At 38.7% G+C, this 22,417-nt stretch overlaps 2 protein-coding genes across 2 annotated transcripts in view; one reads left to right on the forward strand and one right to left on the reverse strand.

Moving 5' to 3' along the window:
• Positions 1-21,960, reverse strand: part of LOC146458627 (ATP-dependent RNA helicase DDX54-like) — a 33,969-nt gene extending 12,009 nt beyond the window's left edge. Inside the window, exons 1-18 of the mRNA XM_085090545.1 lie at positions 21,699-21,960; positions 20,181-20,337; positions 19,849-19,919; positions 19,599-19,650; positions 18,902-18,966; positions 17,871-17,942; positions 17,322-17,371; positions 16,470-16,511; positions 16,003-16,098; positions 15,122-15,184; positions 13,728-13,786; positions 12,570-12,631; positions 11,301-11,337; positions 11,073-11,167; positions 9,932-9,989; positions 9,199-9,266; positions 8,166-8,250; positions 7,175-7,233 (exon numbers count right to left, since the gene is read on the reverse strand). Coding sequence (XP_084946671.1) covers positions 7,175-7,233; positions 8,166-8,250; positions 9,199-9,266; positions 9,932-9,989; positions 11,073-11,167; positions 11,301-11,337; positions 12,570-12,631; positions 13,728-13,786; positions 15,122-15,184; positions 16,003-16,098; positions 16,470-16,511; positions 17,322-17,371; positions 17,871-17,942; positions 18,902-18,966; positions 19,599-19,650; positions 19,849-19,919; positions 20,181-20,337; positions 21,699-21,845 — 1,338 coding nt within the window. The 5' untranslated portion in view covers positions 21,846-21,960. The remainder of the gene's footprint in view (positions 1-7,174; positions 7,234-8,165; positions 8,251-9,198; positions 9,267-9,931; positions 9,990-11,072; positions 11,168-11,300; positions 11,338-12,569; positions 12,632-13,727; positions 13,787-15,121; positions 15,185-16,002; positions 16,099-16,469; positions 16,512-17,321; positions 17,372-17,870; positions 17,943-18,901; positions 18,967-19,598; positions 19,651-19,848; positions 19,920-20,180; positions 20,338-21,698) is intronic.
• LOC146458628 (kelch-like protein 28) lies at positions 1,937-4,567 on the forward strand. Its single transcript, XM_085090443.1, has one exon. It carries the CDS (start codon positions 2,068-2,070, stop codon positions 3,760-3,762), a length of 1,695 nt encoding a protein of 564 aa, XP_084946569.1. The 5' UTR covers positions 1,937-2,067; the 3' UTR covers positions 3,763-4,567.
• Positions 21,961-22,417: the final 457 nt, after the last annotated feature.

The raw sequence follows: 22,417 nt of genomic DNA on the forward strand, positions 1-22,417 counted from the left end.
AGGCGCTATTCAATGTGAAATATGCCGGTGCTTTCAATCTTTTCTTTAAGCCATGGAATAGAAATGTCATTGTCTCCATAGAAAATGTAACTATTTGCCTAATTTTAGCTGATAAGGTAATATTTTATGTAATTAATTAATTAATTAATTAATCCAGTATTAGGCTTATTTTGTTGATCTCTCCCGTAAGCGACCACTATGTCCCAAGGGAGGTCGCTTACGAGAGAGTTGACTGTAATAATAATAATAATAATAATAATAATAATGATGATGATGATGATGATGATGATGATGATAGTAATAATAATAATAATAATAATAATAATAATAATAATAATAATAATAATAATAATAATAATGACTTCTTGAAACATAAGCAAGCGAAAATTAAAGTTCATAGCCGACGTTTCGGCGTCATCGTGACACCATTCTCAAGGCAAAGTGGATAAATTAATGCGAAGATTTGATTTCTATACTTTACAGTCTCTACAAATTAGCATATTAACAAAGGATCACAAGTTCTTCAGGTGAATACCTTTGCGCGAATCGAGTCCGTTTGCACGTTTAGGGATGGTTAAAGTTTTCTTATGAAAAGCATCTCCTTAATTAGGCAATCAAATTTGTTAGAACATTTAGCTAGCACGTGAAATTGTTCTGAAAGACAACGAGGCACGTTCGCGTTGATGGACACAAACAAAAATCGTCGTCTATTTGTAAACACTACTTGAGCGAACAGGCCTAAGTTTATCACTCCCTCCTGACCCCGGGTCCTTACAAAGTGCGAGGCAGCGAGGCGTGTGAGGCATGCGAGGCAGACGTGTGAGGCACTCAGGTTAGCCTAAAAAACACTCCGGTTAGCCTAAAGAGCACTCCGGTTAGGCTTAACAGCACGCAGGTTAGCTTAAATAGCTCCCCGGTTAGCTTAACGGTTAGCAGTTTATGTTGGGGTTGTTCATGCCTCGCATGTTTTGTTCATGCCTCGCACGTCTGCCTCGCATGCCTCGCATGGTGCCTCGCACGCCTCGCTGCCTCGCATGTTGGTAAAACTCCCTGACCCCAACAAAACAAAAACAACAAGATGCCCCTCTAATGGCACTACACGGAATGCTTAATGTAGCCCCAATTATTCCCCATTGTATGTTTCGCAGATATTTAAAAAATATCCTCCCTTGGCCATTGAAATAATTGTCTGAATGGTTTTATTCAGATATATTGCGTGATACTTATCGTTGTGTTACTAGGAATCATACCAGAAATAACTATGCAATAACGTCATGACCCCGCTGAACTGGTCTGGCCTCCTCTAGCTCTAATCCTTCTCGTTGACCATTCGATCTGTTTTTTAAAGCGGATTTTCTTTGCTGTGAACTCTCCCAATTTCCGCCGTTTCAACGGCCGAGTACTACCTAGAAGTTATTATTTCGATTTACTGCTTGAAAAAGGTTGGTTTTCTCTCTGAAAACGGCAGATCCGGAGTCTTAAATTCAGACATGTGGCCGCCATTGAACGAAAACAATTTTTCCAAATGATGATTTGCTTTGACGTCACACAAGTAGAGATGAGTGGGTCCCCTCCCTCGTGATATACGCGCAGATAATGGAGTTTGATTGGGCCGCTTTTGTTCAAGACAATCAAAACAATAGATCCCTTTTGGGAGAGGGAAGAACTTAATCTAGTTTTAATGAATAAATCAAATGATGATTTGACGTCACACAGAAGTGATGAGTGGGTCCCCTCTCTCGTGATATGTGCCTGAAAAATAGATTTTGATTGGGCCGCTTCTGTTGAAGACAATCAGAACAATATATCCTTACTAGGGGAGGACAGAGTTTAATGCATAAATTAATGTGCACATTTATGACACCGATGAAGAAAAAGATACCCGACCGAAACCTAGACACGTCATGCCCTGCGGGCATTCCGTGTAAAAAGAATCAACCGCTGGCTCGTTGTATTATTTTACAGTTCGTTGGCGTGATTAAATTTGAAAGCGCTTTCATGCGATCGCTGAAGGAATTATACTGTACTGTTTAACGATTACCCAAAGAAATTCATTTAGCTGTAACTATGGAATCAACCTCGAACACGTGTATGAACGCAAGGAAATATCAACAGCGACAAGACATGCTCAACGCGATGAACTCTTTTCGAAAGTTGCAGACATTTTGCGATGTCGTTCTTGTGGTGGAAGACCGCCGCCTATCAGCTCACAAAGTGGTACTTGCTGCGAGTAGTCCTGTTTTCAAAGCATCGTTTACAAGCGAGTTACAGCGAGACAAAGCGACCGAAGAGTTCAAAGTAAACGTACCAGATTTTGATCCGAACACCGTTGAAGAAATGCTAAATTTTGTTTACACCGGAGAAGTTGGAATTACCGAAGAGAACGCCGCAGAACTCTTGGAAGTAGCCGATTACTTCGACATTCCAAGCTTAAAAGAACTTTGTGCGGAGTTTTTGACCATCAATCTCAAGCCATCAAACTGTCTGTGCTTGCAAATCTTCGCTGAGCGTTACCGCCACGAACTTCTACATGAAGCCGCTACTGATTTCATTTGTAACAATCTGACCAGCATCTGGCAGACCGAAGAATACTTGTCGCTGGATTTCGCCGATGTGAATGATCTATTTTCGGGCGAGAGACTTGCCATTAAAACGCAAAAAGGAGAGGAAGACGTTTTTGAAGGAATAAAAGCGTGGGTGAAACACGAGCCGGAAAAAAGGGAGCTATATTTCGAGGAACTTTTCCGCCAAGTTCATTTGTCGGCTTTATCTCTTAATTTTATTCACGACGTCATCGAGCGTGACGAGTTGGTGTCACGCAGTCACGAGTGTCATAGTTTGGTCACAGCAGTGCTCAGTGTACCAGATGAAGAGCGTGACGAGCCGCGAGGTGTCACGGAAAGTATTGTGCTTCTCAGCAAAAATGGCTGCGTTTCTTGTTACATTCCCGCAACAAAAGCGTGGTTTGACTTGGCTAGATTGCCCAGCTATAACGAGATGCGAGCAGTGACAGTATGCGAGGGCTGTGTCTACGCAGTTGGTTGGGAAGACGATCGTATGACGATCGAGAAATTCGATCCGCGAAAAAACCTGTGGTTGGAACTACTATCAGAGTATAGTACCCGACCAATGGCGGCTGTATCAGTAGAGGACAGCGTGTTTATTCTCAAGGAAAACAGCGTGTATTGTTTCAAACCAGCCGACCGCTCGTGCCAAGATTTGGCTCCCATGGACTCCGTACGAAGAGGGCTCTGTGCTGTCGCCTTGAACGGGGTCGTTTACGCGATCGGGGGCCATGACGGGCTTAAAAACTTGGGGCTCAACAGCGTGGAGAAATATGACCCTGTAAGTAACCAATGGGAGTACGTCGCACCGATGGACGAACAACGCAGCTTCGCGAGCGCGACTGTCATGGGCAACAAAATCCTGGTGGTTGGCGGAACGGGGGATTGTTGTCTCCCGCTGTCAAATTGTGAACTGTACGATCCAAGCACAGACGTATGGAGTTTACTACCGGCGGAGCTAAATGTGCCACGATCCAACGCAGCCGTTGGCAAAGCAAAGAAAAAGATCTTTGTTTTCGGAGGCACTTACACCAATGGGATCGTGGAATGTTATGATAAGGACAAGGAGGCATGGGAAGAAATCGGCAGGATTCCGACCACAATGAATGTTAGTCACGCTTGTGTCACGTGGCTTCCAAAAACGCTGTTCAAGTCACTAAAAGGTGTCAGGCTGTTGTGTGACCAACAGAACGGCTGACGTGACAAAATGAGTAATCAGTGTGTCCCGGTTTTATTCGTTGTTGGTTCTTCTCTTCTTTCGAGGGTTTTTCACTTAAAAGTCTATGTTGGACGACTAATATTTGGAGAATTTTACTCTAAACGACTGCTGAACTTTCTTTTCCCGTGTATTTTCGCATCCCGATAGCGTATTTATGGGAGTACGTAGGGTTCAGTGAGAGCCAAAACGTTCATTATGTAAGCCGTCAATTACGAGAGCTCCAAAAGCCGGTTTCAGTATGATTGCGAACGAGCCTGTATAGTTTCTGGACAGCAGAATTGGCCAAATAATAACTATTGTGGTATAAATCAGTCGATTACAATTAACTGTGATTTCAGCCAGTTTTCTGGGGCTTGCGCGAAATTGAGGTGCTCCATATACATTTTTTTATTATTATCATTTTTTATAAGAACGTGGCAATTTGAGCCTGAAAAGTTCTTAAGATGTTGTTAGTTATCTATTATAGTATTTCAATAAATCTATGCGGACGTGACCAAGACACCAATTATTTGGGTTAATTGGACGATATAGACTGAATTTTTACCTGTATTATTTTGTCCACATTTATACTGTTCGTTTTAAATACATTTAGTCGTAATTCAATTTTTTTTAACTGACTCTCACCCTGGGTAATGTTCTTAGTATGTTCTTGAATTTTTAGTTAATCTCAACCTCAATGTTCTTATGGAATAGGTTCTTATAAAAAAAAAAAAAAAAAAAAAAAAAAAGAGGGTGTAAATTAGGCCAAGGCTAGTAACACGTCATTAAACCAATATTTTGTTGACCCAGTTGTCATAATTCCTGTGTGGTCAGCCTACGAACGCAGACGTATTCCCGGCTGTCGCTTTTCTCCGGAAAGAAGCGACAGCCGGAAATACGTCTGCGTTCGTAGGCTAAAATGCCCAACCTCAGGGGAGAGTCATTAAATTTTGGTCGTTTCAGCTTGCAGCTGAACATCCGAAATTCAGAAATTCAGACGTCCTATGGTGCCCTCTACGTTTCACAAGATAATTCTGTTTTCCATGAGGCTATAAATGAGATCCTTATAATAGCAACATTTGAAACGAAAACTCTCTGGTCGCTGCTTGTTTTTCAATACAGTTGAAACCCCCCCCACCTCGTAATCTCCCTGGTCGCTGCTTGTTTTTCAATACAGTTGAACCCCCCCCCCCCTCCCCCCCACCTCGTAATCCCCCTGTGGCCGCTTACAGAAAGGGAGTCTAAATCTTGAGTCGTTAGCCTGTGGCAGTTTCAGGGGCACAAATGCATATACATAACCAGGGTGAACTTTCCAATATCACACAGCTGAGCGAAATAGTTATTATTCATCAGAACTGTCCGCAATATAGAGTTGCCCATAAGAACTGTTTCAGCTGTCGCTTCAAATCTTTGGCTACCTACTTGTAAGCTACGCTTGTCTAACATCTAACCACTAGCAGCAAATAACAAGAATTAGTATATACCGCACAAGTGAATAGTACTTTTCGCGCGCGCTGATTGGCTAGCTTGGAGGTGATTAGCCAAGTACTATTCACATCCGAGCAACCGAAGAGAAACAAGATGGCTTCCCGTTTCGCCATGGTTACTTAAGAAGAAATTATTTCGATAAACGAGGCGGCTGTTAAAAAAAATACATAAATGGCAACAAAGTTTGGTTTGACGGCATTAAATGGTAAGTTATTTAATCTTTTCAACCTCATATTCTAAGGCGAAATATGGAAATACAATACCTTGTTTACGAAAACTGCCGAGCACTAAAATTACAATGAAAACAGTGAAACATCTAATATTTTTCAGCATGGTTTCAAAAACAAGACAAATTTCACAGAAAAATTGAAGAAATCACACTGTAGGAACTAAACAAGTGTCTCCAAAAGTTTTATTTGTCTGCAAGAGAGCGAGATGGAAGTTTCTACGATAAGAAATCGCTTACCGGGTGGCGCGCGAGATTTTAAAATTTCATACCATTTGTCAGTATATTGTCAGAAATAAAATAATTTTTTGATCCACTTGTTATTCAGCTTGTGTGGTATATACTAAAACAATTATTCACCTTAGCGTCGCGGCTTGGTAAATATCCATCACTATTCACCTTCACTTCGGTGAATGATTGTTAACTATTATCATATCATCATCGTCATCATCATCTTCATTAAATCTTATACAGTAGAATCCCGCTAACTCGAACCCTCAAGGGAAACCAAAAATAGTTCGAGTATAAAGCGGGGTTGGTGTTGAATTTCAAGTACCCTGTTTAAAATTTTTTAAAAATAAAATTTAATATGATCTCGACACGTCGATCAGCTATGTTCTGACATTTCAAGGTTTACCGTCGGACGTTTTTACAACAGAGTTCGAGTTATCGGGGTCATTTGAGCCAAGGGAAAGTAGACAAAGTAAAATCAGTTCGAGTCAGCGGGAAGTTCTAGTTAACGGAGTTCGAGTTAGCTGATAGCAAATAATTGAAAAAATGTGGTCAAATTCAGGGGAAATTGGGTTTTGTTCGAGTTAGCGGTGTTCTAGTGTAACTCTTTAATGATGTTTTAAGCGTTAAAATGACTATAATCTAATATGCCGGCTAAATTCACTCGACACGAAGACCGACATGTGACTTAAGTTATGGTTTACGCTTTTTACAAATAACAGTTGTAGTTACCGTATTTACTCGAATAAGCGCCGCCCTCGATTAAGCGCCGCATATGGAGCGGAATGTTTAATAAGCGCCGCCTTCGAAAAAGCGCCGCAGCTCCGGTGCGGCGCTTATTTGAGTATTTCCATAAGATGATAAAAATACACTGTAATCGCTGCAATGCGGTTCTAAGCCAGCAATGGGAATTTATTTTCATCAATAGTGATGTTTTTCAGTTCGAAGTGAGTATATCTTGATGCTCTTTCATTCAATTCTCTCTTCAAAATGTTCTCGTTCTTCAGTTCTTGTGTGAAGGCTGTAAACTTCGCCGGTACGACAAGCCCAACCTCCCTCTTTCTCTTCCCTGTAACTGTCGCAGTAAGGAGATTGTCAGCGTTTGCCTGTAGAATCAAAATGTTTTGGCTTTGTGGTCTGAGCCTTTTAATAAGCGCCGCCCTCGAATAAGCGCCGCACAGGAGACACGAAAAATTAAATAAGCGCCGCGGCGCTTATTTGAGTAAATACGGTATATAAATTACTGTATAGGTTGTACGGTGTCATATAATGTCGTGATATCGGATCATGTGTTAAGTGGTCGCCTACGACCCGGTCAAAAACAACAGAAAAATTCAAACCACTGGCCCAAGGAGTGGTCGTGGTCGCTTACAAGAGGTTCCAACTACAGTGATGTGACTGGGGAAATTTCTTATTAGGAAAAGTGGTCGCACAGGGAGGTTTGACTGAAAAATGAAACCTTATTACCTCGTCGCTTCCCACAAGAGAATAAGCTGTTCCACTTCGCCCAGCTCTTGCAACTCGACCTACAAAAAAAGTAAGCTTCGTATCATATAAAAATAGGTACGACTGCGGACACTCACTCGTTCACTCACTCACTCACTCACTCTTTCATGCCTGACGACATAGTGGGTAGAGCACTATACAGTGTACTACCCACAATAAAAACGGATTCCAGCCCAGGGCTTTGCCTGACGCAAAACCTCTCTGCTCCGTAACATAGTGTACTGTAATTTGATTAAGGCTGCAAAAACCCTTATTTGCAGAGAAAATATTAGAATCAATTTTTAAGTCTCCGTTTTTGAATCGCGAACTTGAAATCTATAAATGGTTCATGCCATAGTACACTTTGATAACTCCAATACACAATACTGTGTAAGCCATTAAAACACAGTTCACCACGTTGAACACCTTTGCTTACATAGTACGACACACTGGTCATTTCTTGTAACTCTGGCTTAAGGGCGTGATAATGGAGAGTACTCCAGCACCTTACATTGCCATGCGGGTTTTAATCTCACTCAGGACTATAACAGGACTATAACGTTTTAAAAAAAAGGTCGAATAAAGGCTAATTCTGTTCAAGTTTACTCAGGCGTATTTTATTCTTATTCCAGGGAATATAAAAAGCATTATAGGTACAAAATTTTAGAGCGGTTTCCAACTGAGTGTCGTAAAACCAAAACCAAAGTAATTACTCTGGCCAATCCAACAGATGTAAACAACACAACGAGCCAATCAGAATTCGAAGCAAATACATGTAACTGGCGCCAAGCGCGGGAAAACGCGTGCGGCCAAAAGACCATTGGATTTGGTTTGGATTCCCATTGGTTGAGAAAGTGGCGCGAGTTTTGTTAACCAATCACTGAGCGTAGTAATGCAAAACCAAAGCAAACGTGAAACTACTTTCGACACTCAATTGAAAACCGCTCTAACATGACAATCATGGATTACTCACCAACTCGATGAATGAAAAGCTTGGGTTTAGCTGGAAAGTTGTAGTTGATCACGTTGTCCAGCATCGGAATATCGATACCACGGGCCTGGTGAAAAAACAGATGTGAATAAGAGACAAACCATAGGGGGCCCCTTGCATCAGTTATGAGCAGAGTTATGAGGAAAATAATAGAGCGGTTTCCAATTGAGTGCCGTGAATATTTACACATTTGCTTTCGCCTTGCCTTACTGCGCTCTGTGATTGGTCCAAATTAACTCGCGCCACTTTGCCAACCAATGAGAAACAAACCCAAAACCAATCGTGCCTTGCCCGCACGCGTTTTCCCGCGCTTGACGCCGGTTACATGTATTTGCTTCAAATTCTGATTGGTTCATTGTGCTGTTTGCGTCTGTTGTGATTGGCTAGAGTAATAACTTTGGTTTTGGTTTAACGACACTCAATTGAAAACTGTTCTTATACAATAACAGCTTCTGCTGTTTTTCGTTCCTTTTCTGCCAGAAGCGGCCATTTTGAATAATTTACACATTTAACCGCCGCTCGGTAAGGTCAGTTGGTACCCGGGTTGGTAGAGCACCAGATTGCAAAGGGGTCGCGAGCTCGAATCCCAGCTGAACCAACACTCTTAAAACAACTGAGGAGAAAGTGCTGCCTTTGCTTTGACATCTGCAAGTGGTTAGACCTTCATGTGGGACCGCCATTTCTATGTGGTAGATGCTCACGTAAATGCTCTAAAAGTGAGCTACAGGGGTACTAATAGGAACTATGTTTTAACAACCTTCATACTCAACAAGGGCAATTTTTTGTTTTTTAGTGTCTCAGAGATGCATCGGCTGGCCAACGTTACAATCAGGCGCTCAATCGGAGCTGCTGCCTATAGCACTTACTTTGAAGAAATAAAAAGGCAACCTTGTAATGAAACCAAATTATCTCAACGCAGCGAAGCGTAAATCAGGGGATTTTTCCCGCAACTTTATATATTAATTTTTTTTATAGAAAAGGAAGAGAGAAGATAGAAGCTACAGTCACTACTTACGGCAACGTCCGTAACCAGCATGACGTTTGTTTTCTTGTGCTGAAACTTGCCAATGTTTATTTTCCTTGCTGCGAAAACAAATCACAAATAGAGTAATAAGATATGGCCCACGCCAGAGGATGCTGTGTTGTTGTTGCTGTTTTTTTTTTTGGAAAGTCCGTGTTGCAAGTCGCAGCGCTGGACATAGAGGCCCACTTTTCTTCCCTTATTCGCGATTTCCGTATAATCACAGCGTCGTTGTAACTTATGGACTGAAAGTTGGTTATATTGGTCGACCAATGTTCCTGTTCAAAACACCTGAAAAGGTCACGTCAAATGTTTTTGTAATGGGAACACACGCACGCTTCCCAGTGAAATTTTCTGTGTTTGATGTTCTACAATTAACAACTTATTATTTCACGAGCGCGCGTTGGATATGAGATGATAGATAGCCAACGAGCTATAACTACTGATCATCGCATATCCAACAACCGCGAGTGGAACAATTGTTTTATTAAAAACAATTAAGAAATATCTCTAGACATTGCTGAGTTCGCATTGCAAGAACAACGAGAAGAAAATTTAACGATCGCTACTTCTCGGGCATGGTATAATGGCTCATATACCATGGCCGCAAAGCCAATGAAATCGCTGGAATTGCAGTATACAATGATCCAATTTTTAATAAAAAAAGGTTATTCTCCCTCGCGCAAAATTAAACTTTGGAAAATACTTGTATTTCACATCAACTAACCTGCCTGATCCAGTGTACTGTATACATGTGAACATTCTATTCCAGCCACGTCAAGTAACTTAACACAAAATAGAGAAAAGAAGAAAATTATTAATCACGTTAATTTATACACTGCCTGTCCCAAAGAAGTTGGAGTGGGGGTAGGATAGACAGAGCTCTCTGATTCTGCAAAGACACATTTGGGGTAAAATGAAATTCGACTAGCTGAATAAAATTCAGTTGGCAACTAAGGACTCGCTGCAGCTTTTACAACAACTGTAGACTTGTTTTTTTTTTTTTTTTTTTTACACTTTTCAGAATTTATCTTTATTTTCCATACTCTTTCAGGACTAGAAAACTCAACTCTGTCAGTTGGCCAGAAAAGTTTAAATCTGTATTTGAAGCATGAATCAGAAGCAACTTAGAGTATTGCTATCTCCAAATCTCCAAACAAATGGGCCGCTAGCTAGTTCATTCCATAAAGAGTGCAAGCAGTGCTCTTTGTTTTTGTCTTCGGTGTGAAATTGAATCCCTTAGACCCAAAAACGTCACACTCCAAACTCCAGAACAAACTAGCTGAAATCTTACTAAATCACTACGGCAAGCAATACACTTTGAGAGGTGAATGCCATAAGGGTACAACAGACGGCAGACTAAATTCTAAGCTACAACTTGAATGGCATGCGATGTGATAGAACTGCGACCGATAATTAAAAGTAACTCTGCCCATTCTCGTCCACAGAGCCACGTTCCTTTTGGCCAGCGCCACGGAACGCGACACTGGGGACGAGAATGATCTCCACCTTGCTCTGTAGGGCGGTCTTTGTGCAAGTGCGACTCCAACAACTCTTCTTCTGAAGACAGTGTTTAGTACGTTTCCATGCCTGATAGATTATTTTTGCATAGCGGCATGTTATTACCTAGAGGCACTTTCAGCCGATTAAGACTTCCTCAAGCGACTCACATGACGCTGGGTTAATTCCCGCTGGGCGTTCTCTACTAATTGGAATTTTATTTATCTTCCAGAGAAACGAACACAAAATCTTTACAGCGGCTTCCAAGAAACTTTTTCTCGCTTTACTGCGCAAAAACTCATAACCTCTTTCAAATATCATGCCCTTTAGTATTAAAAGTGTACAAATACAATAGATGACCTCTATACCTCTTTCAAGTACTCTACATGGTGCTTGGTAGCTGTGAAAATGAGAGTCTGTTCCGATGGTTTAATCAAGTTTTGAAGAATGTGCATCAACGCAGCTGGAACAAAAAAGGTTAATACAGCACATAAATAAAGGCCTGAACTGTACATTTAACATAACTACTGTAATATAGCTAGCAAATTTGCTAAATTTTTCACTGCAAATGTAACAAAAGCGAAATTACTCCTTACCTGGCTTATCAGCTGACCTCAGGAAAAAGAAAGCCAGCTTAAAACAAGAAACGAACAAAAAGGTAAAACATTGTGAGTTCAGACTGAAATTAATTCAAATACAATAAATAAAAAAATCAATAAATGCCTTTATTTAAGTGTCCAAGTATTTAGCACTATTGTGCTATAAACTGGGGACACTATTAATCAGTGAAATAAATATACAAACTGAACATAACGCATGTTAAAAATCCCAACTGGCGGGAGACAAACCAGTTGGCTTTTTACAAAGCGTGGGCTGGGATTTGAAAATGGAGCTACCGTGAAACAAATCCAAGTGGTCAGAGTGGGACTTGGACCCGGGGCCTCCTGATTACAAGTACTAGGCCATACTGCTTCCCTCAAAACAGCAAACCACCTGTACAGTGGAACCTCTCCTTACAGACATCTCTATAATCCAATGACTTGTGCAATGCAAGTTATGTAGGGTATACACTTAGGCATTTACACCAGCGCATGGTCGAGCATAAAAACCAGTCTTCTTCTATTGGCAATTAGCACCTTCTTAACAAACACAATAATGTCCCTAAAGACCTTGACAGATATTTTTCTGTTCTTAAGAAGTGAATGAATAAGTTTGATTGTTTAGTTTATGAAATGTTGCTAATTAGAGAGTTAAAACCATCTCTCAATGTCCAATTGGACTCAATTCAAGCAAAACTATTTTGCGTGACATTACATAATCAGAAATTATGTTAATTTTGGTGAACTGTTTCTGACATTGACTTTACTTCAATTACTCCAAACTTGATAATGGCGTCATGACAACACCGAAACATTGTTCATTTTTTCCCTAAAACAGTGGAAACCAGTCTGCATCCATGCCTGACAATGATGGACCACTAAAGCAGACCTCTTGAACCAATAGATTTCACTGATTTGGATTTTCAGATAAAATACTGGGATACCATACTGTGTAAGATGGGAGACTGGGGATAGTAGCTGGCTAGTAGTATATAATTGATCGCTAGATTCATGGTGAGAGAAAAAAGGGGGGACTGTCCCGCCCCCTTTCTTCTTCACTAATTTTTGCTCCCCCCCCCCTCCCTGAATACACATACTACACAGGCTATCAACTGCAGGGGAAAAAAATGATCGGAATTTTTTTTATTTTCACATGAGAACAACATAAAGATTTGAAAGAGCAAATAAAACGTTCTGTCATATAGTACACTTTCAACCAACATCACCAAAGTTTGGTTGTGGAGATTGGTCTTTATAATCACTTACCTTTAGCTGCTCACTTAGTTTTGAATCAACATCCAGTCTCATAAGAACAGGATCAGTTAGGCCTAGAACATCAATACAACATATTCAAGACTCATTTTCATGAGAATATTTGGGTCCAGTCTTTGCAAACGGTTTGAGTGGGAACTCATTTAATAAAGTATTGACTACTACAGTAACTATGCAAATTCCACAGAAATATGATCAAATGCGTGTAACAAATTTTTACTGTCCGGAGGGAACTTTGCATTTCAAAATTGATTGGCTTTGAAAATAAAAACAACTTGGTATTGCCTTATGTTTGGGTCGGTTTATCATTGAAATGATGATTTATAGATGCATTTTTTAGTCCGTTACACAGGCATACTCGGCAAAAGAAATCCGAGTGCTCCTATCAGGAGTCGAACCTAAGACCTTCCGATTACTAGTTCGGATGCTCTACCACTGAGCTACAGGAGACTCGTGGGAGTCAAGGCCATTGAGCTAAGTCCATGTGACAAACATCCTGCATACTGTTTACATTTGAATTTCCATGAATGTTGATAAGTGGTATGTATGGTACAGTATATATACATGTATATACATTAGATGTTTCTAACATCTGAGATACTACCGGGCAGTTTTTGGGTAAGTTATTTTCAGTGGGTCTTCTATTTCAAATTTTATGGTATTTCTAATAACATTATTTTGAAAGGCTCAGTGCATAACCAACCTGTGGTGCATTTTGGATCGCTTTCTGTTGTTTCAGCTCAGATTAACCGGAGTTTTTGCATGTGGCTTTGAATTCCTTAATTAGGAAACGTTGATTCAATGTTTATCCACTGCTTTGCACTTTGTTTTGTGATCAAAACAGAAATCTTGTCCATAATCATATTACATTTTTACTCCAAATGACACACAATTAAAGCAATGGATAAAACACTGGAGCAATGTTTCTTTAAGGAATTTAAGGCCACACGCAAAACTCTGGTTCATCTGAGCTAAAACAACAAAGAGCAACCTGTACCATACCTGTAGGTTAGTATATATGTGCTCACTTAGCCCTTCAATATTATTGTCTGTGTCTAGTGAAAGACTCAATCAACTAAGGTTAAAACTTCATGTATAAAAAATTTAACTCAGTCACTCTACAAACAGTCTTATTACTGTGAACCATGTTACCTGCTTTAGTAAAATCAACTAACAACTTTGGAAGAGTTGCAGAAAAGAGCAGAGTTTGTCTAGAGAGAGAGAGAGAGAAAAAAAGAAGATTATGATGACATTCACTGATGCTGTTGTTATCACTGATATGTAGCCACTCATAATAATATTAGGACATAATAACTGATCACCAACACTCTTGAGAAGGAATGAGGGGTGAACACAATCAATAACATTATTTTGCTTTTGATCATTAGAGTAGCCCGGCTATATCTAGTGTACTTGTACATGTCATAATGTGCCAGGTAATTAACATTAACATTACAAAAACAGCTTGCCTTATTCCTACTATTTTTTTGCGATTTTCAGGATTTCAAAAAATCGCGAAATTTAATATGCATGATATATCATATTGATATCATATAAGTGATTAGAAATGTTGACTGGGCCTTACAGTGGTGAATTGTTCTGAATTAAAACTGTAACTATTTGACATTAAAAAAAATCTCAAGTTCTGGTCTCGTTTTGGAATTAAGCACTCTATCCTCCTATTCACTATTTTCTTCAGCTTGCAATTCGGCCAAAACCTCTTTAGTACAGTCATCTAAGTTTCCATCTGCAGGTTCCTTGTAGTTACATTGAACCAGACTTTTGTATCTTTCCAGTACAGTAGAACCCCGGTAACTTGAACTCGGATAACTCAAACTCCCCCGCTAACTCGAACTAAGTCTCAATTCCCTTGAATTTGACCCAACTTTTCAGTCATTTTCACTCGGTTAACTCGAAATCGGATAACTCAAAAACCCCGCTAACTCGAACTAAATTTCATTTCCCTTGATCAAAATTTACCCCGATAACTCGCATTTCTGGTTCTTATAACTCGTGACGGATGCCCATTGAGATATCCCATTAGTTTTTTTTATCATGTGATTGAATTCTAAGTTACATTCACAGTATTGCATTGTCGTGAGAATCGTTGTAGTTGTTACAAAATGTATTTAGCTTCTCATGAAATAAGTTTAATTTGCACTGTATTGTATACCAAACTGCTGAAACTCAATAAACTATTAATTATTAACCGCGAAAATTGAATATTTTAATGGACCCCGATAACTCGAAACCCCACTTACTCGAACAGTTTTTCGTTTCCCTTCAGAGTCCAAGTTACCGGGGTTCTACTGTATTTCCTTATTTCTGTTTAGTTAATTTGTCACAAGTGCAATCAGCTCAGGGTTTAAAATAAAACAGACAAAATCTCAAAATTAGCACACTTTTGCTACAATTAATATTTTTCTTACAATCACAAAAATTCCTACTCGCAAAATTCCACTCCCAAATTTTCACGAAATTAATTATGTGCGAAAATTTGTCAGAATAAGGTAGTTTATAAAAGTGAAATTACAGCATGTTATTACCTGGAGTCTGGAAGACGATTGATGATTTCATGAAGTTGCTGAGCAAACCCCATCTCAAAGAGCCTATAACAAAAAAAAGTTTAACAAATGGTAAGAATGGAAAGGAAAAACCAATTGCCTTTAAAGTGCTACTGCAACGGAAATCGAAAAAAACTTCTGCATTGTTCAAACAGCAACTACATCTACTTCAGCCAACTAATTTTGTGCAGCAGTTTTCTCAAGTGTGATGCCATTTTATCATCTTGGTGGCATCAGAATGCTTGAAAAAGTGGCCAAAAGATCAAGTTCATCCCCTATTTCTTCCATGTGTGCCTATCTAAAAGCAATCTCTAGAAACACTCTGACATTGTGATAAAAACTTCCCTTATGCGAATTTGGCAAAGGAATAACATGGTATCGCATTCTACAATGTACTTGGCCCAAATCTCCACGAGGTCTGCCGAAATTTTTGAATTGTGATGGTAGCAAACCAAAGCTGGAAATTACACTAATTCTTGAAATAATCTAACTTTCTGTTAGAAATGGATTACCGGTACACTAACTTTAAATTTGGCATGAGTAGTATCATCTTATCATCTTCAGATTTTTGGGTGGGGCTTCAAAGTGAAGGCTTTTTGTCCAAAAGGACAAATATTCTTTAAAATTACCTCACCTTCAAATAAATGTCCCATAAAAAATTTTGGAAGCCAATTTTACAGAACAAGTTTGATGTCTATGTTCGTGAGTACAGAGAGCAGACCTACATCTGATAAAACACTGGCAGATCCAAAATTAACTGGTGAATTAAAACTTCAATTAAATACATAGAAAGAGCACTACTATTACCATTATGTACAGTATACACCTGCAGGAGCAGATCCGTGTTATTTCTGGATACATACCTGTCTGCTTCATCAAACACCACATATTCCACTGATGTCAGTTTCAAATCCATTTCCATCATGACATGAAGAAACCGCCCAGGAGTCGCCACAATGCTACGAACAAGAAAATTTAGTTTTAGTTATAATAAAATATCAATGGGTAAATAAGTAATTCAACACAGATCTATGGCAAACGGTACCTCTTTTTAAAAGTAAAAATTAAATCAATGACTGACTGACAGACTGACTTAACAACTGACTTAAGCTAATAAATGACTGATCTTGTTCTCATATTGAATGATTGAGTGATCCAGTTATTGACTGAACGACTGTTTGATACACTGTCTGAACAATATTGATTGACTGATTGATTTATTGATCCATTCATATTTTTGGCTAGCCCATTTAGAACTTATAAGCAAAGAACATGATAATATTAACTGCAAAAAATTACACTCATGGGTACAAAAACTACAAATACTCACATATCTGGGTTTCCATGCAGAGCTGCAAATTGGTCTTCCAACCTAAAATAATTAGGTAAAATTTTAAGCTGGAGCAAAGTCACCACAGACAACAGATACTCAAACAACAAGAGCCTTGATACTTTAGCAAGAAGCAGCTACAACATGTTGTAGTTTTTTTTAACCCCCCCCCCCTCCCCAGCCTGGATGGGAATAACAGGACGTATCCCTAATGGTTCTCTGACTACTCATTAAAAACAGAACGATAAACCCACATACCAGGTTTGAAGTTTACATCATCACCATTTTTTGGGGGGGAGGGTGGAGTCACAACAATTACAAAGCTTGAAAAAAAAAAACCTATTGATTCATCTATTTTTCCTCTAATTTTTCCAAACCATGTACTTTATTCTCATGTAAAGTTTCAATGAAAACATTTTATTTCTTCAACCTTTAATCTAAACCTTCTGAATTTTGGTAGGGTACTGCAGCTGCTTGAAGGACCCTAGTCAGCCTCCGCCATTTTCGATGTCATCGAAATTATTGATATTGCATGGTGAAGCAAAATCTTATTGCTTTACTGTAAGTTGTGTTCCTGAAAGTATGTTTCACTATCTTTAGTAGTTTCCCAGTGATTTCGTTCATTTCGACATGCTCCGGACAAAATATAATAGGCAAACTCTCGCATATAAACAAAAACAAAGGTGTGGCTGACTAGGGCCCTTTAAGTATTATCTTTGAGTGATTTGCTTTTAAAATTTAAGGAAAATCTAACTTTGATTGGTGACAGCAAATTTATGTAATTTTGAACAGTACCCATCTGATGGCAGCTACACTGTACTGTATGTACACATGAATGAAAATTATACTTGCCTGTCCCCGCCCAATACCACAGCTGCCTTCAAACCTGTGAACCTACCAAGCTACAAAGTTGGCAAAAGAAAATAATGCAAATTAGTTAATTTATCAAACATCGATCATTGATCATAAATTATAAACTGTACTAATTTGAGACTCCAATACAGTGGCCTTCTGGATTTAACTCTGAAACTATGAAGAAACCAGCCACGATTATTCCTTTATTTCCATGTGTACCTTGTCAGCAAATCAACATTGTCTGATCTTCTTTAGTTAGAAAAAAAATGTGAAAAAATAATGACTAGAGAAAACAAGGGCATAGTTTTTTTTTACTTAATAAATTATTGCAAGCTAAATTTGCCCAATAAATGTTACAGAGGTCGGTATTTTTACCCATGCACATTGTTTCTTTGCAAACAACATGTAAGTTGTGTTCATGGCAGAGTCAGGTTACACCTGAGACTGTTATTTTCAGGACTTGTCACTTTCAGTGGATTTGTTAAACAACTGTTGAACCATTTAGGAATTAGTTTACAGATTTCCATTACATTTCATTTTTATTACCTCTTTGGTGAATTTGAGAGTCTGAAGAGCTAACTCTCGTGTGGGTGACAGAATCAATCCTCTGGCACCAACCTAACAATGGAAATGCAAAACAAAAACAAACATTGATAATCTTTTCGTCTTCAGGACAAAAAACAATTATATTAATACTGTCTAACAATGTTCTGTTAAACCGAGGTGGTTTGAAGCAATTAGCCATCTATATCCCTGCCCTAAAACAAAAGTTTATCTAGCCTGATTGATTTACTCCACTATCGGTCTGCTGTTTCACTGCAGGTTACCAAAAATTTATAATTAAAGTGGTTTGGTGGAAAAAGAGGCCAAATCAGAGCATACAGGCACAATTTTGGCTTAAAAACAAAATATCTTTAATCCCAAACTTTATAGGCTTAAAACTAAGTCAACCACCTCCTGTTTTAGCATCAATTTACATTTAACTGCTTCTTGTCTTCATAATAAATCGGCACATTTTTGCCACACATAGTAATGTCAGTAATGGCAATGATACATAATTTGTAGCTTCCTTACACTAGTTAACACATCTGTGAAGTTGTGATAAATGTATTTAAAACTCTCATTTGATACCAGTTCAATTTCATTTTACTATATCGATCATTCTCAGATTCATTACCATCAAATTACACTGTAACTATTATATACATGTACCACAAAAGTAGCTAGAACGGTTAAAAATATTAATAAAAGTTATAAATTAAAATAGTGTCCCAGGCTTGTTTAGAAAAAATATGACCAATTGATTTTAATTAATACCACAGCAGAAGTTTTGTTTGGCTATGAAGTTATCAAGAAAAAACCTTTAAAAGATAATTATATAATTGTATATAATATTTTGTTATACAGAGAGTGTAAGCATGAAAATTAAAATGAATCAAGATTCATGTAAAACTTAATAATTAGAAAACAAGGCCACGAATGCCAGCTTAGCAATAATATATTTTCATTCCTTTCCCCAAAATGATTATTAATTTAAAGTGTGTGTCCTTTGTCAACTTAGTTTAACAACTCCTTACCTTAGCAGAATGTGTTTTTAGTCTCTCAAACATAGGAATTAGGAAGGCAGCAGTTTTTCCTGAACCTGAACAAGAGAAGAACAAAAAATTATGACAGGTGGCAAAATCTCTGCTAGAACTCATCAAATTGAAAGAGGCCCCAACAAAGCTTAATTTAAAGCACTTGTATGTTGGTGTAAAGCAATCTTTTCTGCTTCATCTGCATCATGTCTGGGACTTCATCATATCTGGGGAAGCAGGGATGGTGCAGTGGTGAGAGTACTCGCCTCCCACCGATGCACAGCCCCGGGATCTATTCCCAGACTTGGCGTCATATGTGGGTTGAGTTTGTTGTTGGTTCTTGTCCTTGCTTCAAGAGGTTTTTCTCCGGGTACTCCAGTTTTCCCCTCTCCTTAAAAACCAACACTTCTAAATTCCAATTTGATCTGGAATGTGTCCCCAATTAGTGCTCTGCGCTAAATACTGTACATTGACACTTAAATAAAGCGATTTATTTATATTATTTTATTTATTTATTCACTGGAACTGAAAGAGAACTTTGATAGAGATTTTGTCGCCAGTACCTCCGTGGTATATGAGAACTAGTCTTAAGTAATACAGCTGTACATGAAGTTTACAAGGCTGTTAAGTTTTAATGCACACATGTGTAAGTTGGAAATTGTGAACAGTTTTGAAACAAATAGTAATCATTCATTACCTGTTCGTGCCATGGCAACCACATCTTTTCCATCCATAATTACAGGTATTGTCTAGGAAAAATTAATATATACAGCAGTATTGCAAATAAATTAAAACGCATACATGTTAACAATATTTGGTGGTTTCATTCATATCAATTATAAATTATTGTCAGTAGTGGCAATATGTAATTTGAGATAAAAATGGATAAAGAATGAAGTCACACGTAGATGCCACCAAATTAAATGCTGTTTCACAACATTTAATACCTTTCTTTGAATTGGTGTTGGAAGTCTATAACCTTTCTTCATGATTCCTTTGAACACTGGAAAACTCAAACCTACAGATGAAGAGGAACGAATGTGTTAACACTTCATCCTAAGATGTGTCTTGTGCACTTTATGGTAAATAAATGCTATGGAAAGCAACTGTAAAAGCTCTCGACAGTCTTAACCAATGAACACTAAAAGGAAAGAGAAGATTTTGTCAATGCAAAATTATCTTCCTTGAACTAGAAGTCTAAAAATATGAGTGCCCACAAAATTATATGTTGATAAAAAATAACAAGACATACACATACAATAAATATCGAAGTTTTTACCCATAGATTGAAATCCTCCTGACTTCTTCTTTTTCTTATTGTGCTCAGAAACAAGTCCTCTGGTATTGAGTCCATCATCATTCTCATCATCATTGTCATCACTGTCTTCTCTAAAGCCTTCATCTTCTTCATGATCATAGAGCCCCCCAGTTTCTACCTAAAATTATCAAGAATAGTAAAAGTTACCGGTACTTAGGTAAGGAGTGACTTTCGTTAATTTGGAAAATGCATTATCTTCATTATTAGGATGGAAAGCATTTGCCATCTTCTTTCTTACTACAGATCTCGACTACAGGTCAGACCACTTTTAATCATCTACCAACTTACTGGCTCATTTGTGCCTTTCACTACCAAGCCAATGCAAATGAGTGACCAAATTCATTATTCTTGCTTTACTCATTGGTGAGCAAGATTAGCTAAAAAAGTCAGGCCCTTTAAGAAGTGTAACAAAACATTGAACTATTGTTTTATCTCAAGTGAGAGTTCCAAATCATTATGATGCATGAATGAAGAAATGAATGTCTTATATACCGCACATATCACCAAGTCTCATGGCGGTTTACAATTCTATGGGGTGAGATGGGACGTCAGCATGTGCAGGCGCCTCTGGCAGCCACTATCGGTCCATATTAGATCTCAGCCACCCACTCAACCCAAGCATGAGTATTAAAACTATGAAAAATCGATAGTTGAGAAAACTGTTGTTGCAAGCGATATGACATTGTTATTGACAGTTGAAATCCAACCTAATGCAACCGCCGACCGGTTGGCTCAGTTGGTAGAGCACCGGGCTCCCGTGCGTTAGGTCGTGGGTTCAAACCCCGGCTGGAGCAACACTCAGGGTCTTTAAATTGAGGAGAAAAGTGCTGCCTTTGTAATGACATCTGCAAATGGTTAGAATTTCTAGTCTTCTAAGATAAGGACGATAAATCGTATGTCCCGTCTCACAACCCTTAAGTTAAGACTGGCTATGATTTAAGAACATAATTTAAATCGGCTGAAAAATACATCGGTTTTTCCTTTGCTTGTTTATTTCACCACACACGTTACAAAACAGCAAAATAAGACTGTGAGATGGTTGATACAATAGCAGTTAAAATGAATAGAAGGGAAACGATCAATAAACATTTGAGAAAAAAATTGCATGCAAGTCCTTTGTTCCCCTCATCAAGATGGCTATAATCATAGTATATCCAAGAAGCATGAGTGGAATAACGTTGATTTATTAAAAACAACCAAGACATATTGCTAGATCTTGCTGATTTCCCTCGCTATTTCTAAGCCATGGTATATGGCTCATATACCATAGCAACTAAACCAATTACAACTCTGAAATTGCGTTACCCAATGAGCCAGTTGTTTTTAATAAAATAATTGAAGCGTCTTCAAAGTGGCCTTGCATGTATTCTGATCTGTTGTTGCTCCTTTACTAAAGTACAAGGAAATGAGACCATTTTTTACCATCTGCCGAATTAACAAGCACCCTTTAGATCCTCTTGCAAAGTAATCTTACCATACCTCATCAAATTCTTCGCTTTCCTTGTTTTTTGCCTTCTTTCTCCTAAAATTCTGCGGATTTGCTCTCCCTCCTTTACGGCTCTTTTTCTGCGAAAGGCTTTTGCTCGGTTTACCTTTAGATGACCCTAAAGACCTTTTCTTGGCCATGATGAACAATTCTGTTCAAAAAGATTGAATGTGTTTGGTTCAAAACATGAAAATAAACCTTTCAAAAGTTTAAATTGTTACACTGCACATTTCGTCCGCCATTTTACCATGCTTTGAGAGCCTGCAGTAAAGAACAAATGCGGTTGCAGTATTTTTACTGAAATTTGATTGGCTAATGCTATGGCGACGTAACGATAGCCGACCAATCAGGGTTTAGCTATGAACGCGGCAAGCCCAAAGTCGCGCCAAATTATTTTCGTCACCTTGTTGTTGAAAGAAAGACTCAATTGACAACAAATTGTGCACCATTCCAGAACTGAATACTAGCCTAATCACCTCGTTCTCTGGTTATTGCAGTAAAAAAGCAATGGAAGGATGCCTGTCGACTGTACAAGTCACCCCGCCAGTAGAAAACAAGCCAGCTTTCGCACAACACATCTTGTGGGCACCGAAAAAGAAGCGCTGTCATCGAAGAGTGATTTCGGATATTCCATCTGGCGGAAGAGTCAACGCGCATTCGAAAATACGAAAGCAGTTAATATTCCCCTGCCTGGAAGAAAGTGAAAGAAAAG

Source organism: Pavona decussata, unplaced genomic scaffold, assembly GCF_977016875.1.
Source record: "Pavona decussata unplaced genomic scaffold, jaPavDecu1.1 SCAFFOLD_232, whole genome shotgun sequence".
Classification (NCBI taxonomy): Eukaryota; Metazoa; Cnidaria; class Anthozoa; order Scleractinia; family Agariciidae; genus Pavona; species Pavona decussata.